A 17,140-nucleotide genomic window follows, 5' to 3' on the forward strand; every position below is an offset into this window, starting at 1 on the left:
TCATACCTACGACCGTTGCAGCATCCCCATGGTCTCGTGATCAAAATTCAGATTCTTGGCAACTGGTTCGTATTTATGACGGTCGCAGTGTCCCGTGATTCCCTTTTGCGACCTTCTGACAAGCAAAGTCAGTAGGAAAGCCAGACTCACTTAAGAACCGTATTACTGACTTAACAAGTTGCAGTGATTCACTTAACAACTGTGGCAAAAAGGTCAGAAAGTCGGGCAAAACTCACTTAACAAGTGTCTCGCTTAGCGACATAAATTTTGGACTCAGTTGTGGTCATAAAGGGAGGACTACCTGTACATTTGCCACCGTTTTAAGGACAATTTGAAGGGCGAAGCACAATTATCTGTTTAACAGACATGTACATTTATTTAATTGACTAAGCCATCTGTTCCCCAATGAAATTAGCCTAAACATCATCACCAGACTATTATCATCATCCACATAGTATTGTTGTAAAATACAATCGGATTTATGGTGATAATTGATTCATAATAAGTTCCTTTTCCAAGTGCAATGGTGATGGTTAAAATTGTTAGCGTTATTATAAAGGACAATAGCAAAGTTCTAACAATGTTCTATCACCATCAGTGGAGAATGCGGCGAGGGCGAGGAAGGTTATTTTGGGGCAGGAACAGCACGAACTGCAGGTAAGCAATGAACCGCTGTTCCTCTGCATGTTTATTGTACTGCGACCAGGGTCATCCAGGAGGTGGTGGTCCCCAAAAGTCCAAATAGCAGCTGTCACCATCTTCTCGACTGTTTTGACTTTGTTCTGCAGACGCCACTTGCCCTGAATCTGTAGCCAACAGAGGTCCCTTTGAACATCTCCAAGAGAAGAGGACGTCTGACTTGCAGGGAATAATAATAATAATAATAATAATAATAATAATAATAATAATAATAATAATAATAATAATAACAACAACAACAACTTTACAAAACACATCAAGAAATTGCAGCTTTTTGCAATAACTCCAGCAAAGCTACAAAAAACTACGCTGCTCGGAACATCTTACATTTTAAGGAGATACCTGGTTGATACCTAGGATGCTGGCAGCAGCCCATGTCAACCATTAGTGCCAGTCAATTTGAGTGTTCAGTTGACTGAGTTTCATGTTTTATGAATAAAAGTATAATAATAATAATAATAATAATAATAATAAAAGTTGGAAGGGACCTTGGAGGTCATCTAGTCCAACCCCCTGCTCCAGCAGGAAACCCTATACCAGGGGTCGGCAACCTAAAAAAGAAAAAGAGCCACTGGGAACCGGTTCCATCACAAATTAAAAAAAGAGGGAGCCGCGTGCGTGTGTCCATGCACGCGCATGCGCAAAAAGGTTTTTTGCGCATGCGCGGACGCACGCGGCTGCCATTTTTAAAAAAATGAGATGGAACCGGTTCCCGGTTGCCCGATGGCGACGGCCCGTCTGCAAAGCTGCCGCTTTCGGCAGCTTTGCAGACGGGCCGTGGCAGCTTCTGCAAAGAGCGGCGCCCCTGCCCATTCCGAGAGGTGCGCGCGCACCTCTCCGAACGAACGGAGGTGCGCGCGTACCTCCGCGCGAATGGGCAGCGGTGCCGCTCTTTCAGGAAGCCCGCCGCGGCCCGTCTGTGAAGCTGCCGAAAGCGGCAGCTTAGCAAACAGGCCGCGGCAGCTTCCGCAAAGAGCGGCGCCCCTGCCCATTCCGAGAGGTGCGCGCGCACCTCTCCGAACGACCGGAGTTGCGCGCGCACCTCCCCAAACCTTTGGGGAGGTGCGCGCGTACCTCCGTGCGAAGGGGCAGCAGCGCCGCTCTTTCAGGAAGCTGCCGAAAGCGAAGGGTCAGCGGCGCCGCTCTTTCAGGAAGCTGCCGAAAGCGGCAGCTTCCTGAAAGAGCGGCACCGCTGCCCGTTCTCCGAACGACCGGAGTTGCGCGCGCACCTCCCCAAACCTTTGGGGAGGTGCGCGCGTACCTCCGTGCGAAGGGGCAGCAGCGCCGCTCTTTCAGGAAGCTGCGAAAGCGAAGGGGCAGCGGCGCCGCTCTTTCAGGAAGCTGCCGAAAGCGGCAGCTTCCTGAAAGAGCGGCACCGCTGCCCGTTCGCGCGGAGGTACGCGCGCACCTCCCCAAAGGTTTGGGGAGGTGCGCGCGCAACTCCGGTCGTTCGGAGAGGTGCGCGCGCACCTCTCGGAATGGGCAGGGGCGCCGCTCTTTGCGGAAGCTGCCGCGGCCCGTCTGCTAAGCTGCCGCTTTCGGCAGCTTCACAGACGGGCCGCGGCGGGCTTCCTGAAAGAGCGGCACCGCTGCCCATTCGCGCGGAGGTACGCGCGCACCTCTCCAAAGGTTTGGGGAGGTGCGCGCGCACCTCCGCCCATTCGGGGAGGTGCGCGTGCACCTCTTCAAACGGGCGGTGCCACTCTCCATTTGGAGAGGTGCGCGCGCACCACTGCCCGTTGGAAGAGGTGCGCGCGCACCGGGCGGCTGGGAGCCGCAAGAGACGGCTCAAAGAGCCGCAAGCGGCTCCGGAGCCGCAGGTTGCCGACCTGTGCCCTATACCATTTCGGACAAATGGCTGTCCAGTCTCTTCTTAAAAGCTTCCAGTGTTGGAGCAGCCACAACTTCTGGAGGCAGGTTGTTCCACTGGTTAATTGTTCTCACTGTCAGGAAGTTTCTCCTTAGTTCTAGGTTGCTTCTATCTTTGATTAGTTTCCATCCATAGTTTCTTGTCCTGCCTTCAGGAGCTTTGGAGAATAGCTTGACTCCCTTTTCTTTGGGGCAACCCCTGAGATACTGGAAGACTGCTATCATGTCCCCCCTCGTCCTTCTCTTCGTTAAACTAGACAGACCCATTTCCAGCAACCATTAGTATGGTGAGTTAATATAGTTTATTTTACTTTTATTCCTATTTTAACGTAATTGCTATGCTATTCTAGGCTGGTCTATGAGCGAGATAAAATTAATTGATAGTATGGTTTGGTATGGTTTTTTTTCATGTCTGTAATAATTTCCCTCCTCAGTTAAATTACCAATTATAATTCAGTGGCAAGTTTTCAACAGGTTGCAGGGATCATACAATTTTCTCTCTCTTTTTCCTCTCTCTTTTGCTGGGCGTAGCTATATAAAGTAACATATAACCTTAAAAGTTATTCAGGTACAGGGTGAAGACAACAGAAGAAGTCAAAAGGAAATAGAAGAACCAAGGAAAAACCCAGTGCCAAAGTCCATATTGTACATAAAATCTAGGTCACTCTTTGGAATTCTACACCCAGTGCAGTTCCAAACAGGATAATGTCTTAATAATTAAAAGGGGATACACGGATTAAAAAAAAACAAGAATGGCCTGGATAAAGTTCCTATACTGGATTTACAAAAGAGGCTTATTAAAGCTTTGAATAATTTTGTGAGAAGAGATAAAGAGAAAAAAATGAAAAGAAATCAAATTCCAGGACATTGTTTGAAGGGATTAAAGGTCAAGATCATTAAAAGGAAGGAATATAAAGCTGATTTAGTTGATTAGAATTAAAATAGATATGTTGTTATTTCTAGTAAACCTTCATGAATTTTTCCTGACAGGAGATCTTGTAATTGAAGAGGTGTTCACTTATTAAAATTGTTTATAGTGGTTACAATAAAGGAGAAAGCCATGTCTTTATACATTTGTTTACTAAATTTTTACTTTTCTATATTTTTTTCTTTTCGATATATTTTGTTTTTCTTTTTTTGTTGTTTTTTATTTTTGTGATTGTAATTTTTAATTAGTTACTATTAAACAAAAAGGGACACGGTGGCTCAGTGGGTTAGGAGGCTGAGCTTGTTGATCAGAAGGTCGGCAGTTTGGCGGGTTGAATCCCGAGTGCCGCATAGCAGAGTGAGCGCCTGTTACTCGTCCCAGCTTCTGCCAACCTAGCAGTTCGAAAGCACGTAAAAATGCAAGTAGAAAAATAGGGACCGCTACGGTGGGAAGGTAACAGCGTTCTGTGCGCCTTTGGCGTCTAGTCATGCCAGCCACATGACCACGGAGACGTCCTCGGACAAGCGCTGGCTCTTCGGCTTTGAAACGGAGGTGAGCACCGGCCCCTAGAGTTGGAAACGACTAGCACGCATGTGCGGGGGAACCTTTACCTTTTATTAAACAAAATAAAGCTCCATTCCAAGTATGGATGGGAATATCCACCCTCTAGCTATTCTCTGGATACTTCAAATATTCAACTACATTTTTCACTAAATATCACTCTAAATAGAGCCTTGGTGGAGCAGTGGGCTAATGCCTCCTTAAGTAACACCAGCTGCCTGCAATTAGTGCAGGTTCGCATCCCACCAGGCTCAAGGTTGACTCAGCCTTCCATCCTTCCGAGGTAGGTAAAATGAGGACCCAGATTGTTGGGGGCAATTAAGCTGACTTTGTAATTATGCCGCTTGGGGGTGTGTGAAAGCCCTAATAAGCAGGCATATACATAGAATGAAGGCTACTGCTAAGCTTGTAAGCCGCCCTGAGTCTTCGGAGAAGGGCTGGATATAAATGGAATTAAATATTGCATCGATTCCTCTTCGCCATCTAACTGGAAATCTTGAAAGAATTTTGCCTTGAATCCAGCCACTTTCTAACTTGAGCTCCATGAAAATTGGTGAAAAGAGCCTTCGCATCACTCAGTGGAATATTATCCCCTAACAACCTTCGAGAGTAGTGGCTGCTCCATCACTGAAGGTTTTAAAAAATAGACTGGACCACTATTTGACTGAGATGGTATAATTTTTCCCACCCTGAGCAGAGGGTTGGACTAGAAGACCTCCAAGGTCCCTCCCTGCCCTATGATTCTATGTTCTTTTTATTTTCTTCACTAAGTCTGTTGCCTCCGCTGGAGTCAAGAGGTGAAGAGCAAAATCATCCAATGCCTTTCTGGAGACGCCCAAAGAAGGACCACTTTGGGCGGCATGTCATAGTTCATCTTCGCCTCCAACAGAATCGTGCCTGATGAGTCAGTGACTGAACAGAGGCAATTACGTTGCTATGGCAATCATCCATTGTGATCTCCTTGGAAAGAGAGAGAGAGAGAGAGAGAGAGAGAGAGAGAGAGAGAGAGAGAGAGAGAGAGAGAAATATTACAGTGCTACGCATCTGGTTCCTCATGATAAGGGGTAAATGACTCCCAAAGGGGCTTGAATGTCTGAGATGGGAAATGTAATGGGATAAAATTAATTCACAGGGATTGTTTCAGCCCAATTCCCTCTTCACTTTGCAATTCCAGTAACGGCATTAGCCATGAATCAAATGCTGTGTGATTCGGTTTCTCTCTATCTCCACATTTGAATGATGCTGTTTGGTTTTGCCTTTGATTTTCTAAGCATCCTATTTAAATTTAGCCCTAATTCAGATTCATTGAGCGACTTGCTGCGTCCCCCCCCCTTCTCATTTGTACAAAGCCACAGGAAAAAGATTCCATGCAAAATCTTAGCCGCCCTGGAACTGTCCATAAGCAGTTTCCAATGAGCACTTTGCCAAAGATTTTCAAAATTTGCACTTTGCCAAAGAATATCAAAATTTTATTCCTTCAGTTGCAAAATTAAAAATAGCATTTAGTCTTTCATGGATGTTGGATCAACCACGGTTGGTCCGGTTTTGAATCTATTCGCTGGATGTCTCAAAGGTGCTTTGTTCTTGTTTTTCTTTGAAGATGTTTCGCTTCCAAGAAGCTTCAACCATGACCTGGATGATCCTCCATAGACCTCCAGCTTGCACGATATTCAAGATATTAAGGGATTTTTTGCAGCTAACATTTAGCACTGTAATTGTAAAGCAAACTTTCAGCGGAGGGGAATGATCAACCTGCTTTTTTATGTAACAACATAAATATCCACAGAACTGAAGTAAACCTTCTGATCAGCTGGAACTGATGTTTTCTGCCATGTTCGTCAGAGTGCCGGTTGCCCTTCCAGGATAGTCCACTCCTCTTTCGAATATTTGGTCCTTGCTGGGCTACTCATGTTGCCATGGTTTTTTTGTTAAATTTCTCCAGATCTTAAGGTTTCTCTGACTCTATTAATAACTCCCTCATGTTTCTTAGTAACCTTGTCGGTTTACAGCAGGGGTGTCACACTCGCAACGTCACGTGACGTGTCGCGTCGTATCGTGACTTTTTCTCCATTGCTGGCAATGGGGTGGTTTGCGGTTTCGGCATGACGCATCCAGCCTGCGGGCTGGCAGTTTGACACCCCTGGTTTACAGTAATTCATCACTTTTATTTGTTTCTAAAGAAAGATCAGCAACAGTTGTGCATTGGGATTCCCTCCCTCCCTCCCTCCCTCCCTCCCTCCCTTCCTTCCTTCCTTCCTTCCATCCATACAGGGACTTTGCCACTCAGTTTTAGTTCATTGACCGCCAGGAGGCACCATGTGGAATGAAAACACTACTCGGGATATGCAGTGCCATTGAATCTCCCAAGGATGGTCTTCAAGGCTTCTGGGAGGTTGATGGTCCCACATATCACGAGCTGACCTCTGGAAGACCTTATCATATTTAACAGTTCCCGGTTTATTTAATTCCTTTGATTGTTCTGTTTTCTTTATTATATTATTTCTAGTGTGGGGCCGTTAAATGTGGCGGTCTTCCCTCCTGGTGCGTACACATTTTAGAAAGTGTGAGCCAACTTGGATGAGAAGCCAGATACACTCCTTAAAACACATCCACACATAACATTAAGTCCACCTACTGCTTTGCCCAGATTTTTTTTCTTTTTTTTCTTTTTTTTTTTTTTTTTTTGAGGCTGGCAGACACCTTTTATGGTAGCTGTCAGAGAACACGTTTAATTGACTATCTCGAATGCAAAAAAATGCAAATACTAAATTGCTGTAGGAGCAACAGGAATCTGAGGGCATAACTTTCCATCCAGAAGTAGGTAAGATCACCTTATACCGAACAGGTTATTTGAGAATTTCTTCTCTGTCCGTCCCCATCGGGTTCTGTTCCTCAGGACCTCTCTTCACCCGAAGAGAGATTTTTATCTTATTTGAAAATTCCAAGAATTTTGGTTCCCAATTCCTCACCTTCAAGAGGTGGACAATACTGACCCTCACTGATTATACAGTAGGCCTTCCGTAACAAATCATCTCTTTACTTCTGACAGAGGTCTTCAGTCCACTGAGCACGCAAAACAGTTACAGAAATGCAAAAATACAGAATAACAGAGTTGGAAGGGACCTTGGAGGTCTTCTAGTCCAACCCCCTGCTCAAGCAGGAGACCATGGACCATTTCAGAAATGCGGCTGTCCAGTCTCTTTGTCAACGTTGCTAACATCGGATGTTTTCGCTTTGACAACATATGGAGATGCAGCCATTTCCCTTCTTATGTTTTACTCTTAGAATTAGAATTAGATGATACTGGGGGGGGAGGAGGAATGTGGTGGGAGTTACTTAGACATAACAATACTAGTGTGTGAACCAAGGTTACTGAAAGAAGAGATGATAAGAATTGGCGGGTTGGAGAACTGGAGGGAAAGCCTGCATTTCAAACTAATTGGAGAATGTGATTTATGACTGTAAATTAGAGGAGGGAATTGTGCTTTGATAGTATGTGCTCAGGGGAAGGGAATTCAGATTTTGGCTTCGACTATGTAAGTGCCGAAGTTATGCTTCTCGAATAAAGATTCTTTAAGGTAAACTGCCTCAAAGTTCTTTGAAGAGTTTCATCTGTCGGAACCATGACACTCTTCTTGAAAACCTCCAGTGATGGAGCAACCCACAACTTCTGGAGACAAGCCGTTCCAATGGTTAATTGTCCTCACGGTTAGGAAGTTACTCCTTAATTCCAGGTTTCTTCTCTACTTGATTAGTTTCTTGTCCTGCCTTCATGTGCTTTGGAAAATAGGTTGATTCCCTCTTCTTTGTGGCAGCCCCTCAAATATTGGAACACTGCTATCACGTCAGCCCAGTCCTTCTTTTTACTAGACATACCCGATTCCTGCAACCTGCAATACTACTATACATTGTAGTGTTGCAATATACAATACTTATGATCACTCGTGATTTCATTGCTACTTGTAAGGTGAAATCCTCTTTCTTGTCAGATGCTTAGAAATAAATTATTTCAGTCCATATTCAAATTTGTCTCCAAGAGTCTGGATTCAAAATTGCATGTGATGGTACACAAAAGTGTATGTCTAGCAGCTAGTTAGCCTGTCATTTTCTGTCTTCTGAATTCTTTAAATATTGGATATGCAGAACTGCTTATGCACTGTGCTATCTTTGAGAGAAAACGCAGAACCGATGTCAACGCTGCTAGCATTGGATGCTCTTGCTTTGACAACAGATGGAAATGCAGCCATTTTCCCTCTATTGCTTTTAGAGTTAGTTGATGCTGGGAGGGAGGAATGTGAATGAGTGTCCAGCTAGTCATAACAATAATAACTCAGCCATGGGAACCCAAGGTCATTGGGCCCAGAGTTGATAGTTTTGGTGGGCTGGAGAGCTGGGGAGAAAGCCTGAGCTTCAAGCTAATTGGGGAATGTGATTTGTGACTGTTTATTGGAGGAGGGAAGTGAAGGATGAAAGGTATAAAAGGCATGAGAAGTATGGATGGATGATGGATGATGTCAACAGTTGTCCTTGCCTTGTTTTTCCATTCATAACTTTTTCAATGCTGCACATCACAATCACTTGGAGGAGGAGGAGGAGCATAAACATTTCGAATTAGTATTTTTACAAAATTGAGACCTTTCCAATATTTCCTTGCTTCTTCTTTCTGAAGGAATTTAGGAAGGATCTGCAGAGCACTGTCTAACACTCTTAAAAGGTCAAGGTCAAGGTTCCCCCGCACATGCGTGCTAGTTGTTTCCGACTCTAGGGGCCGGTGCTCATCTCCATTTCAAAGCCGAAGAGCCAGCGCTTGTCCAAGGACGTCTCCGTGGTCATGTGGCCGGCATGACTAGACGCCAAAGGCACACAGAACGCTGTTACCTTCCCACCGTAGCGGTCCCTATTTTTCTACTTGCATTTTTACGTGCTTTCGAACTGCTAGGTGGGCAGAAGCTGGGACAAGTAACAGGCACTTGGGATTCGACCCGCCAAAATGCCGACCTTCTGATCGACAAGCTCAGCGTCCTAACCCACTGAGCCACCACGTCCCTTTTCTCTTATGTACCAATAAAAGATATGCTTGGATGTTGGAAGATTCTCATGAATTCCAGCCAAGAGCAAGAAGTGTAAATAACTTGGGTAATTTATTGCAGGTGGTCCTCAACTTACGATCACAATCAAGCCCAAAATTTCTGTTGTTGAGACATTTGTTAAGCGAGTTTTGCCCCATTTTGCAACCTTTCTTGCCTCCGTTGTTAAGTGAATCGCTGCAGTTGTTAAGTTAGTCACAAGGTTGTCAAGTGAATCTGGCTTCCCCAATGACTTTGCTCATCAGAAAGTCGCAAAAGGGGATCACGTGACCCCGGGACACTGTGACCATTATGTAAATATGAGTCAGATGAGAAGTGTCTGAATTTTGATCACATGACCATGGGAATGCTGCAACGGTCATAAGTGTGAAAAATGGTCACAAGTCACTTTTTTTCCAGTGCTGTTGTAACTTTGAACAGTCACTAAATGAAGCGCTGTAAGTTGAGGACTACCTGTGAAGCCTTTGCCCTTCTTTGTTGTTAGTTGCGAAGTCGTGTCTGACCCATCGCAACCCCATGGACAACGCTCCTCTGGACATTCCTTTGCCCTCCTAAGACCCTCTACTCCCACTATAGATTTAGGAATATAAGCTTGTTTGACGCCAACGTGCCTAAACTGAAAGGGCCTGAGGCTGGCGGAGGCCAAGAGCCCGCCCGGTCGTTCTTCTGGAAATTCCTCCATTGGGTGCACCCAAGAAGCTCCCAGTCCCGCTGTGAAAAGTTACCATTTTTTTCCATTTTTGCTTCCAGGCAACTGATATTTAAAGGATGCTGTCTGGGATTCTAGAAAATGAAGACAGCCATCCAAGTGTTGGGGTTTGGTTGCTTTTCATGACTTTGTTTTATTGATAAGGTCTCAAGGCTAATCAATCAATAAGCTACCATTATTACTGCTTCACGGCTTGATGGGGAGAGGTCTGCCTGTGAGTAACAGCTGCTCTGAACTCCTGTAAGCTCCTGTTGTGGTGTCATCACTGAAGGTGTCCAATCATGTCGTCTTCTGTTGGCATCTTTTTGTTGTTGTTTTTACTACTTGTGACTTTTCCAGCAGTGGTCTTCCCTTGTGACTCTTGCCTTCAAACTATCTATCTAAGGCAGGGGTAGGCAACCTTGGCTCTTTGATGACTCGTGGACTTCAGCTCCCAGAATTCCTGAGCATAGCATAGCTGGCTCAGGAATTCTGGGAGTTGAAGTCCATGAGTCATCGAAGAGCCAAGGTTGCCTAAGGTATTAAACTTTAGTTTCATTACTCACACTGCCAGTGTACAGATCATTCTCGACTTACAACAGTTCATTTCGTGACCGTTCAAAGTTACAACAGCACTGAAAAAAGTGACCCATTTTTCCCGCTTATGACCGCTGGCTGCAGTGTCCCTGTGGCCACGTGATTTACATTCAGATGCTTGACAAAGGACTCACCTTTATGACGTTTGCCGTCTCCCGGGATCATGTGATCCCCTTTTGCGGCCTTCTGACAAGCAAAGTCAATGGGGAAGCCAGATTCATTTAACAACCATGTTACTAATTTAATAACTATAGTGATTCGCTTAACAAATGAGGGAAGAAAAGTCATAAAATGGGGGCAAAACTCACTTAACAACTTAGCAACATAAATTCTGGGCTCAGTTGTGCTCAAAAGTTGAGGACTCTTTGTACAGACTGATTTCAGTTCATCAGCTCTTGTCCACTATTGTCGCTGTCCAAGGTACCTTCAACCGTTGGAAGGCTTGAATTTTTCTTCACTCAGCCTTTCATAGCCATGAAATTATAATTTGGGAAATCATAGTCTCTTGACAATGTATACCATTGTTGTTAGGATGTGATCTTTACACTTCAATATTTTGCCTGTATCGGTCATAGTTTTTCTCCCATTTAGCAGACGTCTTTTTATTTCCTGACTACAGCCACCTTTCCTGTAAATCGGGGGAATCCAACCTTGGAAACTTTAAGACTTCTGGACTTCAACTCCCAGAATTCCCCATGCTAGCTGTGGAATTCTGGGAATTGAAGTCCACCAGTCTTAAAGTTGTCAAGGGTGGACACCCCTGCTGTACATTTTAGGTGTTGTTCTCTGATTGTTTGCACTGGGTTGACATTGCCCACTTATAAAATTTTAGGCCCTTCGATTTGTTTCTGAAGGCAGGGGAGCAGCTATAATCTTTGTTTGATCTTCAACAAGAGATTCCTTTTCATTGGATCCAACCACCATCTTGGTACCATCAGCATATCTCACATAGTTTTATGCTTCTCCCAATTTTCTGCTCTTCCTAGCCCAGGGGTGGGGAACCTTGGCTCTTTTATGACTCGTGGACTGCAACTCCCAGAATTCCTGAGCCAGCCATGCTGGGAGTTGAAGTCCACAAGTCATAAAAGAGCCAAGGTTCCCCATCCCTGGGCTAGCCTAAGCAGTGTAAGCAAAACAGATCCTGTGACACTACACAATCTTCTTGACTTATTCATTCTCCTTCTTCAAACTATGCTCCATATTCGTTTCTCAGTGTTCTTTTGGTTGCTGCTGCTTCTTCTTCTTCTTCTTCTTCTTATTATTATTATTATTATTATTATTATTATTATTATTATTATTATTATTATTATTATTATTATTTCATCCTACAGATTCACCAAGAAGTATGGAAATCATTGAATAAACTGCGGGTACAAGAAGATCCAGAAACACCCTGAACGAATGGAGCTCTTGGTTGCTTCTGCCTTTTTGATTGCAACAACACTTACAGTATGTATACCTGTACTTTGCATCCTGATCAGTGTGAAGTTGAGGACCTCACGGCAGAGCGACAAAATGCAATTAATGCTGCTAGTTTCTGGGCAAGATTTGTTTAACTTGTACATATTTCAATGTTGTATTTTATATTTTAAATGTTATATCATATAGTATGCCTTATTTTAATGGTGATGCTGCCGACAAGAATAAACAAACATCCAGAAGCAGAATGAGGTGAACTGATTCCAATCCCTTAATCATGTTCCAGATCAACGGTTCTCCCTTTCTGGTGACTGGATCTGCACAGAGCCTGCCAGGAAGAAATTTAGTGAGCCGTTTCCCTTGCAACTCCCTTCTCAGTGATCTCCAGCAGAGGACTGTGTATTTTTACAGCAGCCACAATCTGGGTCAGGATTTTCAAGTGCCAGTAGTGTCTCCCTTTCTTGGTCAGCCACTGGGTGTGTAATGTCTGGTTTCTTTGCATTAAAGTGTACAATATACATCACATATATATACACAATATCTTACCACGTATAGATTGAGAGGTGGAATACTTCTCCATCCTCCCAAAAATATTTTCTTCGCCAATTCTTTCCCATGCCACAAGTTTATTCAAATTGAGGGCGAAGGTTCGTTCTCCAAGCTTGTAAGTCAGCTTCTGAATGTTTCGTTACCAGTCAGCAGAGTTTAGGGGATGTCAGCGTCACTGTTCTGCTTATAAGGGCTCAAATGATTAAGTTCAAATTATTTGTCTGGAGGAGAGGAAATGATTCCACGAAGAATATAGTTTTACTACATCTCTACCTTTGGGGTCCCACAGACATGCTGCAAGAAGCGATCATTGCCTTGCCTCAAAATTACTTTTTCTTGCCTGGGAATTTTATAGAGCTTGACGCACCTGCACTTCCCCTGGGGTTTCCTTGGAGTCAGCTGATGTGGGGAGGGAGCCAATTAAGAGGCAAAATCTCCTTTCCCTACTGAAGGCTGGCAGCAGCTTCCTCCTTTTGCAACAAACCCCCCCCCCCCGTCCTCTCGGATCCCGTCCCAAGAGAGCCGCCCAAGATTGGCCATAAGCTATGTCATTGCTTAAACAAACAAACAAGGCTTCTCTTGCGGATCATTCCAGGTTGGCCGGGTTTGGCAAAGTCTTCTCTCCGCCCTCCCCAGAAAGCTAGCCTGAAATAGCTGACCTTGGAGAGGGAGGGAGGGGGGGAGGGGCGCGTCCCAGCCAGTTTATGAATGAAATTCCAGAGGGCCGGGCGGGGCTTGGCGGGAGCGCTTCTTACGCCGGAGCATCTGGGTACACCTAAGAGGGAGGGGAGGGCGGGGGGGGGAGAGCGCGCAAGACACCCTGTTGTTATTCTGATCACGGGCGCCTCTGATTCACAGCCCGGGAGCCGGTCATGAATAGAAGCGGAGACTTTTGACGTCAGAGGGGAGATTTATCAGCAGAGCCGAAGGGCGAAGGATAGTCAGAGCTGCGGGCTGCCCGCCATCCGCCAGCCTCGCTGGCCAGCATGCTCGCCCGGGAAGGACGCGCAGGTTGCGCCCCGGACTGAAGCAGCGGGGCGCGGAGAAGCAAGCCGGACCCTAGATTGTCCGACGCCTCGCAACCCCAGGTAAAAAAAGCGTTTCCCCGCCCCTCCAGACCCGAAGGAGCCCTTCCAAGCGGCCGTCCCCGGGCTACTAGTTTGGCATCCCTGCGCAAAAGCGCAACCGGCTGGAGGGCCATTTCCCTTGCGCGCCGGCGGAGGACCGGCCCTTGCCCGGTCCGGTACTTTGGCTAGTGGGTCGAGGGGGAGAGTGCGGGGCAGAGGGGAAGGGGGGCGTTTTATCTGCCCCTCCAGCAGCAGCCCAGCCAAAGCCGCCTCACCACCCCACCCCACCCCACCCTCCAGCGGTTTTCCCCGCCCGTCTGCGGGGTCTCGCGCGAGCGTCCCGGTCCCGGGCCGTCCCACTCTCAGAAAAAGAAGAAAAAAAACAGCGGGAGACTTCTGGGCTATTTCGGATGGCGTGGAAGGGGGGAGGGGGCGGTAAAGACCCTGAAATGGGGCGCGGGTCCTTATTGGCACGGACGGAGAAAGAGCAGCGCGTCTCCTTCCCAGCGGCGCTGTGGGGCGGGTGGCTTGTCGGGGTAGGAAACCTGGTTTGACATGGGTTTGTTGCAGCAGCTGAGATTCAGGTGGGGTAAGAGACGGCCGCCACAGTTGGGGAGCAGACGCGGCGCTTTCCGTACCGTAGATAGGAAGGGAGGAGAGCCGATGCTTTACAGCGACCTCCAACCGCTCTAACCGTAGCGAGGACAGACTTTGAGGCGCGATGGGAGGGGGGGGGGGCTCTCTCCAGCCCCTGGGAAGCCCCAGCTTTAGATTCAAGAAACTGAATCCAAGATCCAAAGCTCCGAACTCGTGAGAAAGCGAGTCAGGCGATCTGGGCCATTGCGGGATGCCTGGTCTCCCCTTTGGCTGCAGCTGAAAACGGAGGTGCTGATGATGTCACCGCCTCTGCATCCTGCGGGGGAGGGGAAATACCTGCTCACCCACTCTCCACAAGTGTTGCACTGGGTAGCCCATCCTCCTCGGCGGCAGGCCTGTAGTGATCCAACACTTCTGGGGAGCGGGAGAGGGGGGTGATGGTGGTCGGCGGAGGGGGGGGGAAGCCCAGGGAGAAGGGAAGACGGAAAGGAGGAGAAGTCGTCCCCAGTGCAAAATTTACCTTCTGCTGAGAGAAAAGGGAGCGGATCAAATTGCAAAAAACGGGCTCGTTAAGGACCCCCCCACCCACCCAACCCACCCACCCAGGATCTGGAAGGCAAAAGATTCAAAGGAAGAGAAGGGGCTGAAGGGGAGGGGAGGAGGGGGGATTAACAGAATAACAGAGTTGGAAGGGACCTTGGAGGTCTTCTAGTCCAACCCTCTTCCCCCCCCCCCCGCCCGCGCGCGCTCAAGCAAGAGGCGGCTTCGGCCAGCCATTGCAGGCCATTCCGGAGGGGAACCGTCCCGGGGACGAGGTGCAGAGAGGCAGGAGATAGCCGGGCCGTTTAGGCTCCTTCCTTCCCTTCTCCCTGGCTGACTCTCCCGCCCTTCTTCCTCCCGCAGCGATGTTCCCCATCCCGGCCGCCGCCGCCGCCGCCGCCCTGGAGGAGCAGTTCGGCCAGCAGCAGCAAGAGCAGCAGCAGCAGCAGCAGCAGCGGCTCCTGGTGCTCTTCAACGCCTCTTCGTGGCCTCTGGCCAGCCTCTGGCCGCCCACCCACCTCGCCGCCGCCGCCGCCGCCGCCAGCCCCGCCGTCGACCTGTCGCCCGGCGCCACGGCCAGCGCGGCCGGGGAAGGGGCCGGGCCGGGCGGCGAGGCGGCCGGCGGCGCGGTGAGCCCCTGGGACATCGCGCTGTGCGCCGCCGGGACGGTGATGGCCGGCGAGAACGCGCTGGTGCTGGCCGTGCTCTTCTACGCGCCGGGCCTGCGGGCGCCGCCCTTCCTGCTGATCGGCAGCCTGGCGCTGGCGGACCTGCTGGCCGGGCTGGGGCTGGTGGTCAACTTCGGCGTGCAGTACCTGCTGCCGCCGCCCAGCGAGGCGGCCAGGCTGAGCGCGGCCGGGCTGCTGCTGGCCGCCTTCTCGGCCTCGGTCTGCAGCCTGCTGGCCATCACCGTGGACCGCTACCTGTCGCTCTCCAACGCGCTCACCTACCACTCGGAGCGCACGCGGACCTTCACCGCCGCCGCGCTGCTGCTGCTCTGGCTGGCCTGCCTGGCCGTCGGGCTCCTCCCGCTGCTGGGCTGGAACTGCCTGCGCCGGCCCGGCACCTGCAGCGTCCTGCGGCCGGTCACCCGGGACAACGCCGCCGTGCTGGCCGTGGCTTTCCTGCTCCTCCTCGCCCTGATGCTGCAGCTCTACGGGCAGATCTGCCGCATCGCCTGCCGGCACGCCCAGCAGATCGCCGTCCAGCAGCAGTTCATCGCCAGCGCGCAGGCCACCTCCACGCGCAAGGGACTCTCCACGCTCTCGCTCATCCTGGGCACCTTCGCCCTCTGCTGGGTGCCCTTTGCCGTCTACTCCCTGGTGGCCGACGCCTCCTACCCGGCGGTCTACACCTACGCCTTGGCCCTGCCGGCCGCCTGCCACTCGCTCCTCAACCCCATCGTTTATGCTTTCCGCAACCCCGAGATCCAGAAGTCTCTGTGGCTGGCTTGCTGCGGCTGCATCCCGGCCGGCTTCTCCTCCCGACCCAGGACATCCAGCGACGTGTAGAGGCGGGCTGGGCCAGAGGCGGCTGGAAATCAACGCCCACCCCCGTCGCCACCCCCGTGGACTCCTGGATTCTCGGCTTCCCGATTCTCCCGCAGGAGGAAAGAAAGGAAACCCGGCGCAGAACCACAGCCACAGCCAACTTTCCGAGGAACGAAACTCGAGGTCGAGGGAAAGGCAATTCCCGAGGGTTACTTTCTTATATCTGAGTTTGCTCGGACAGACGCAAGAGGCGTCCGACTTTGGCCGGGGGCTCCTTGCAAAGGGAGGGGGCGGCAATTTGGCCAAAGCGCCGTCCCCGACGGATTCGGTGGAGAGTAATTGCAAAATGTGGGGTCTTTGACCTTAAGACCTTTTCTTGATTCGTTCTACAGTCCCTTCGCCTTTGGTGTAAAACCTGGATCTCAGGAGCGGGTGGGGAGGAGGGTCCCAAATGGATCCCGAATTGGTTTTTTAAATGATATTTTATTGGCGGGACCGGGTCTTTAACAGGTCCTGTGAGACCAGCCTTCAGGATGGGAAGTTAGGCAATAGAGGAAGTGGGAGAAGGATGGGTGGTGGGGTTTTGCCCCTCTTTCAAATAAGCACAGTTTTAGGGGCTGGTGTGTGTGTGTGTGTGTGTGGTTTGTGGGCGAAAATGAGGTCCAAGCAGCCGAGCATCTGCGTTTTGAGGACTTGAGCTGGGATTTAAATGCACACGCCATAGCACGGAATATCGCCGTGGGAAAAGCGTAAGGTAGGCCGTTTGTTAGGGACGTCCCATTTATTTATATTTGTATTTTTTTATTCCAATCAGATTTTTCTCTGCTATGCAATATCCAAACAACCGTTGAAAACGCACGCACGCACACACGAACACACACACACATACGCACGCAGCCCACACGCAAGACACGCGAGGACCCCCTACCCAGTCCTGATGGGTTGACTCGAGCCAGCCAAAATGGCTTCTCGCCACCCCAGTTCAGCACCTCCAGCGTCGGACAGCTCCCCGGAAGCAGCCGGCCTTCCAAGGCGCCCCTGAGACGCCC

General features: G+C 49.0%; 1 protein-coding gene across 1 annotated transcript; it reads left to right on the forward strand.

The window, feature by feature from the left end:
- Window positions 1–14,966: 14,966 nt before the first annotated feature.
- On the forward strand, window positions 14,967–16,112 carry LOC310646132 (G-protein coupled receptor 12-like; the record flags this gene model as incomplete). The annotated part of the gene is made up of 1 exon (XM_083372379.1): window positions 14,967–16,112. One exon carries the CDS (start codon window positions 14,967–14,969, stop codon window positions 16,110–16,112), a length of 1,146 nt encoding a protein of 381 aa, XP_083228505.1.
- Window positions 16,113–17,140: the final 1,028 nt, after the last annotated feature.

This window comes from Vipera ursinii, assembly GCF_947247035.1.
Source record: "Vipera ursinii genome assembly, chromosome: 12".
Lineage (NCBI taxonomy): Eukaryota > Metazoa > Chordata > Lepidosauria > Squamata > Viperidae > Vipera > Vipera ursinii.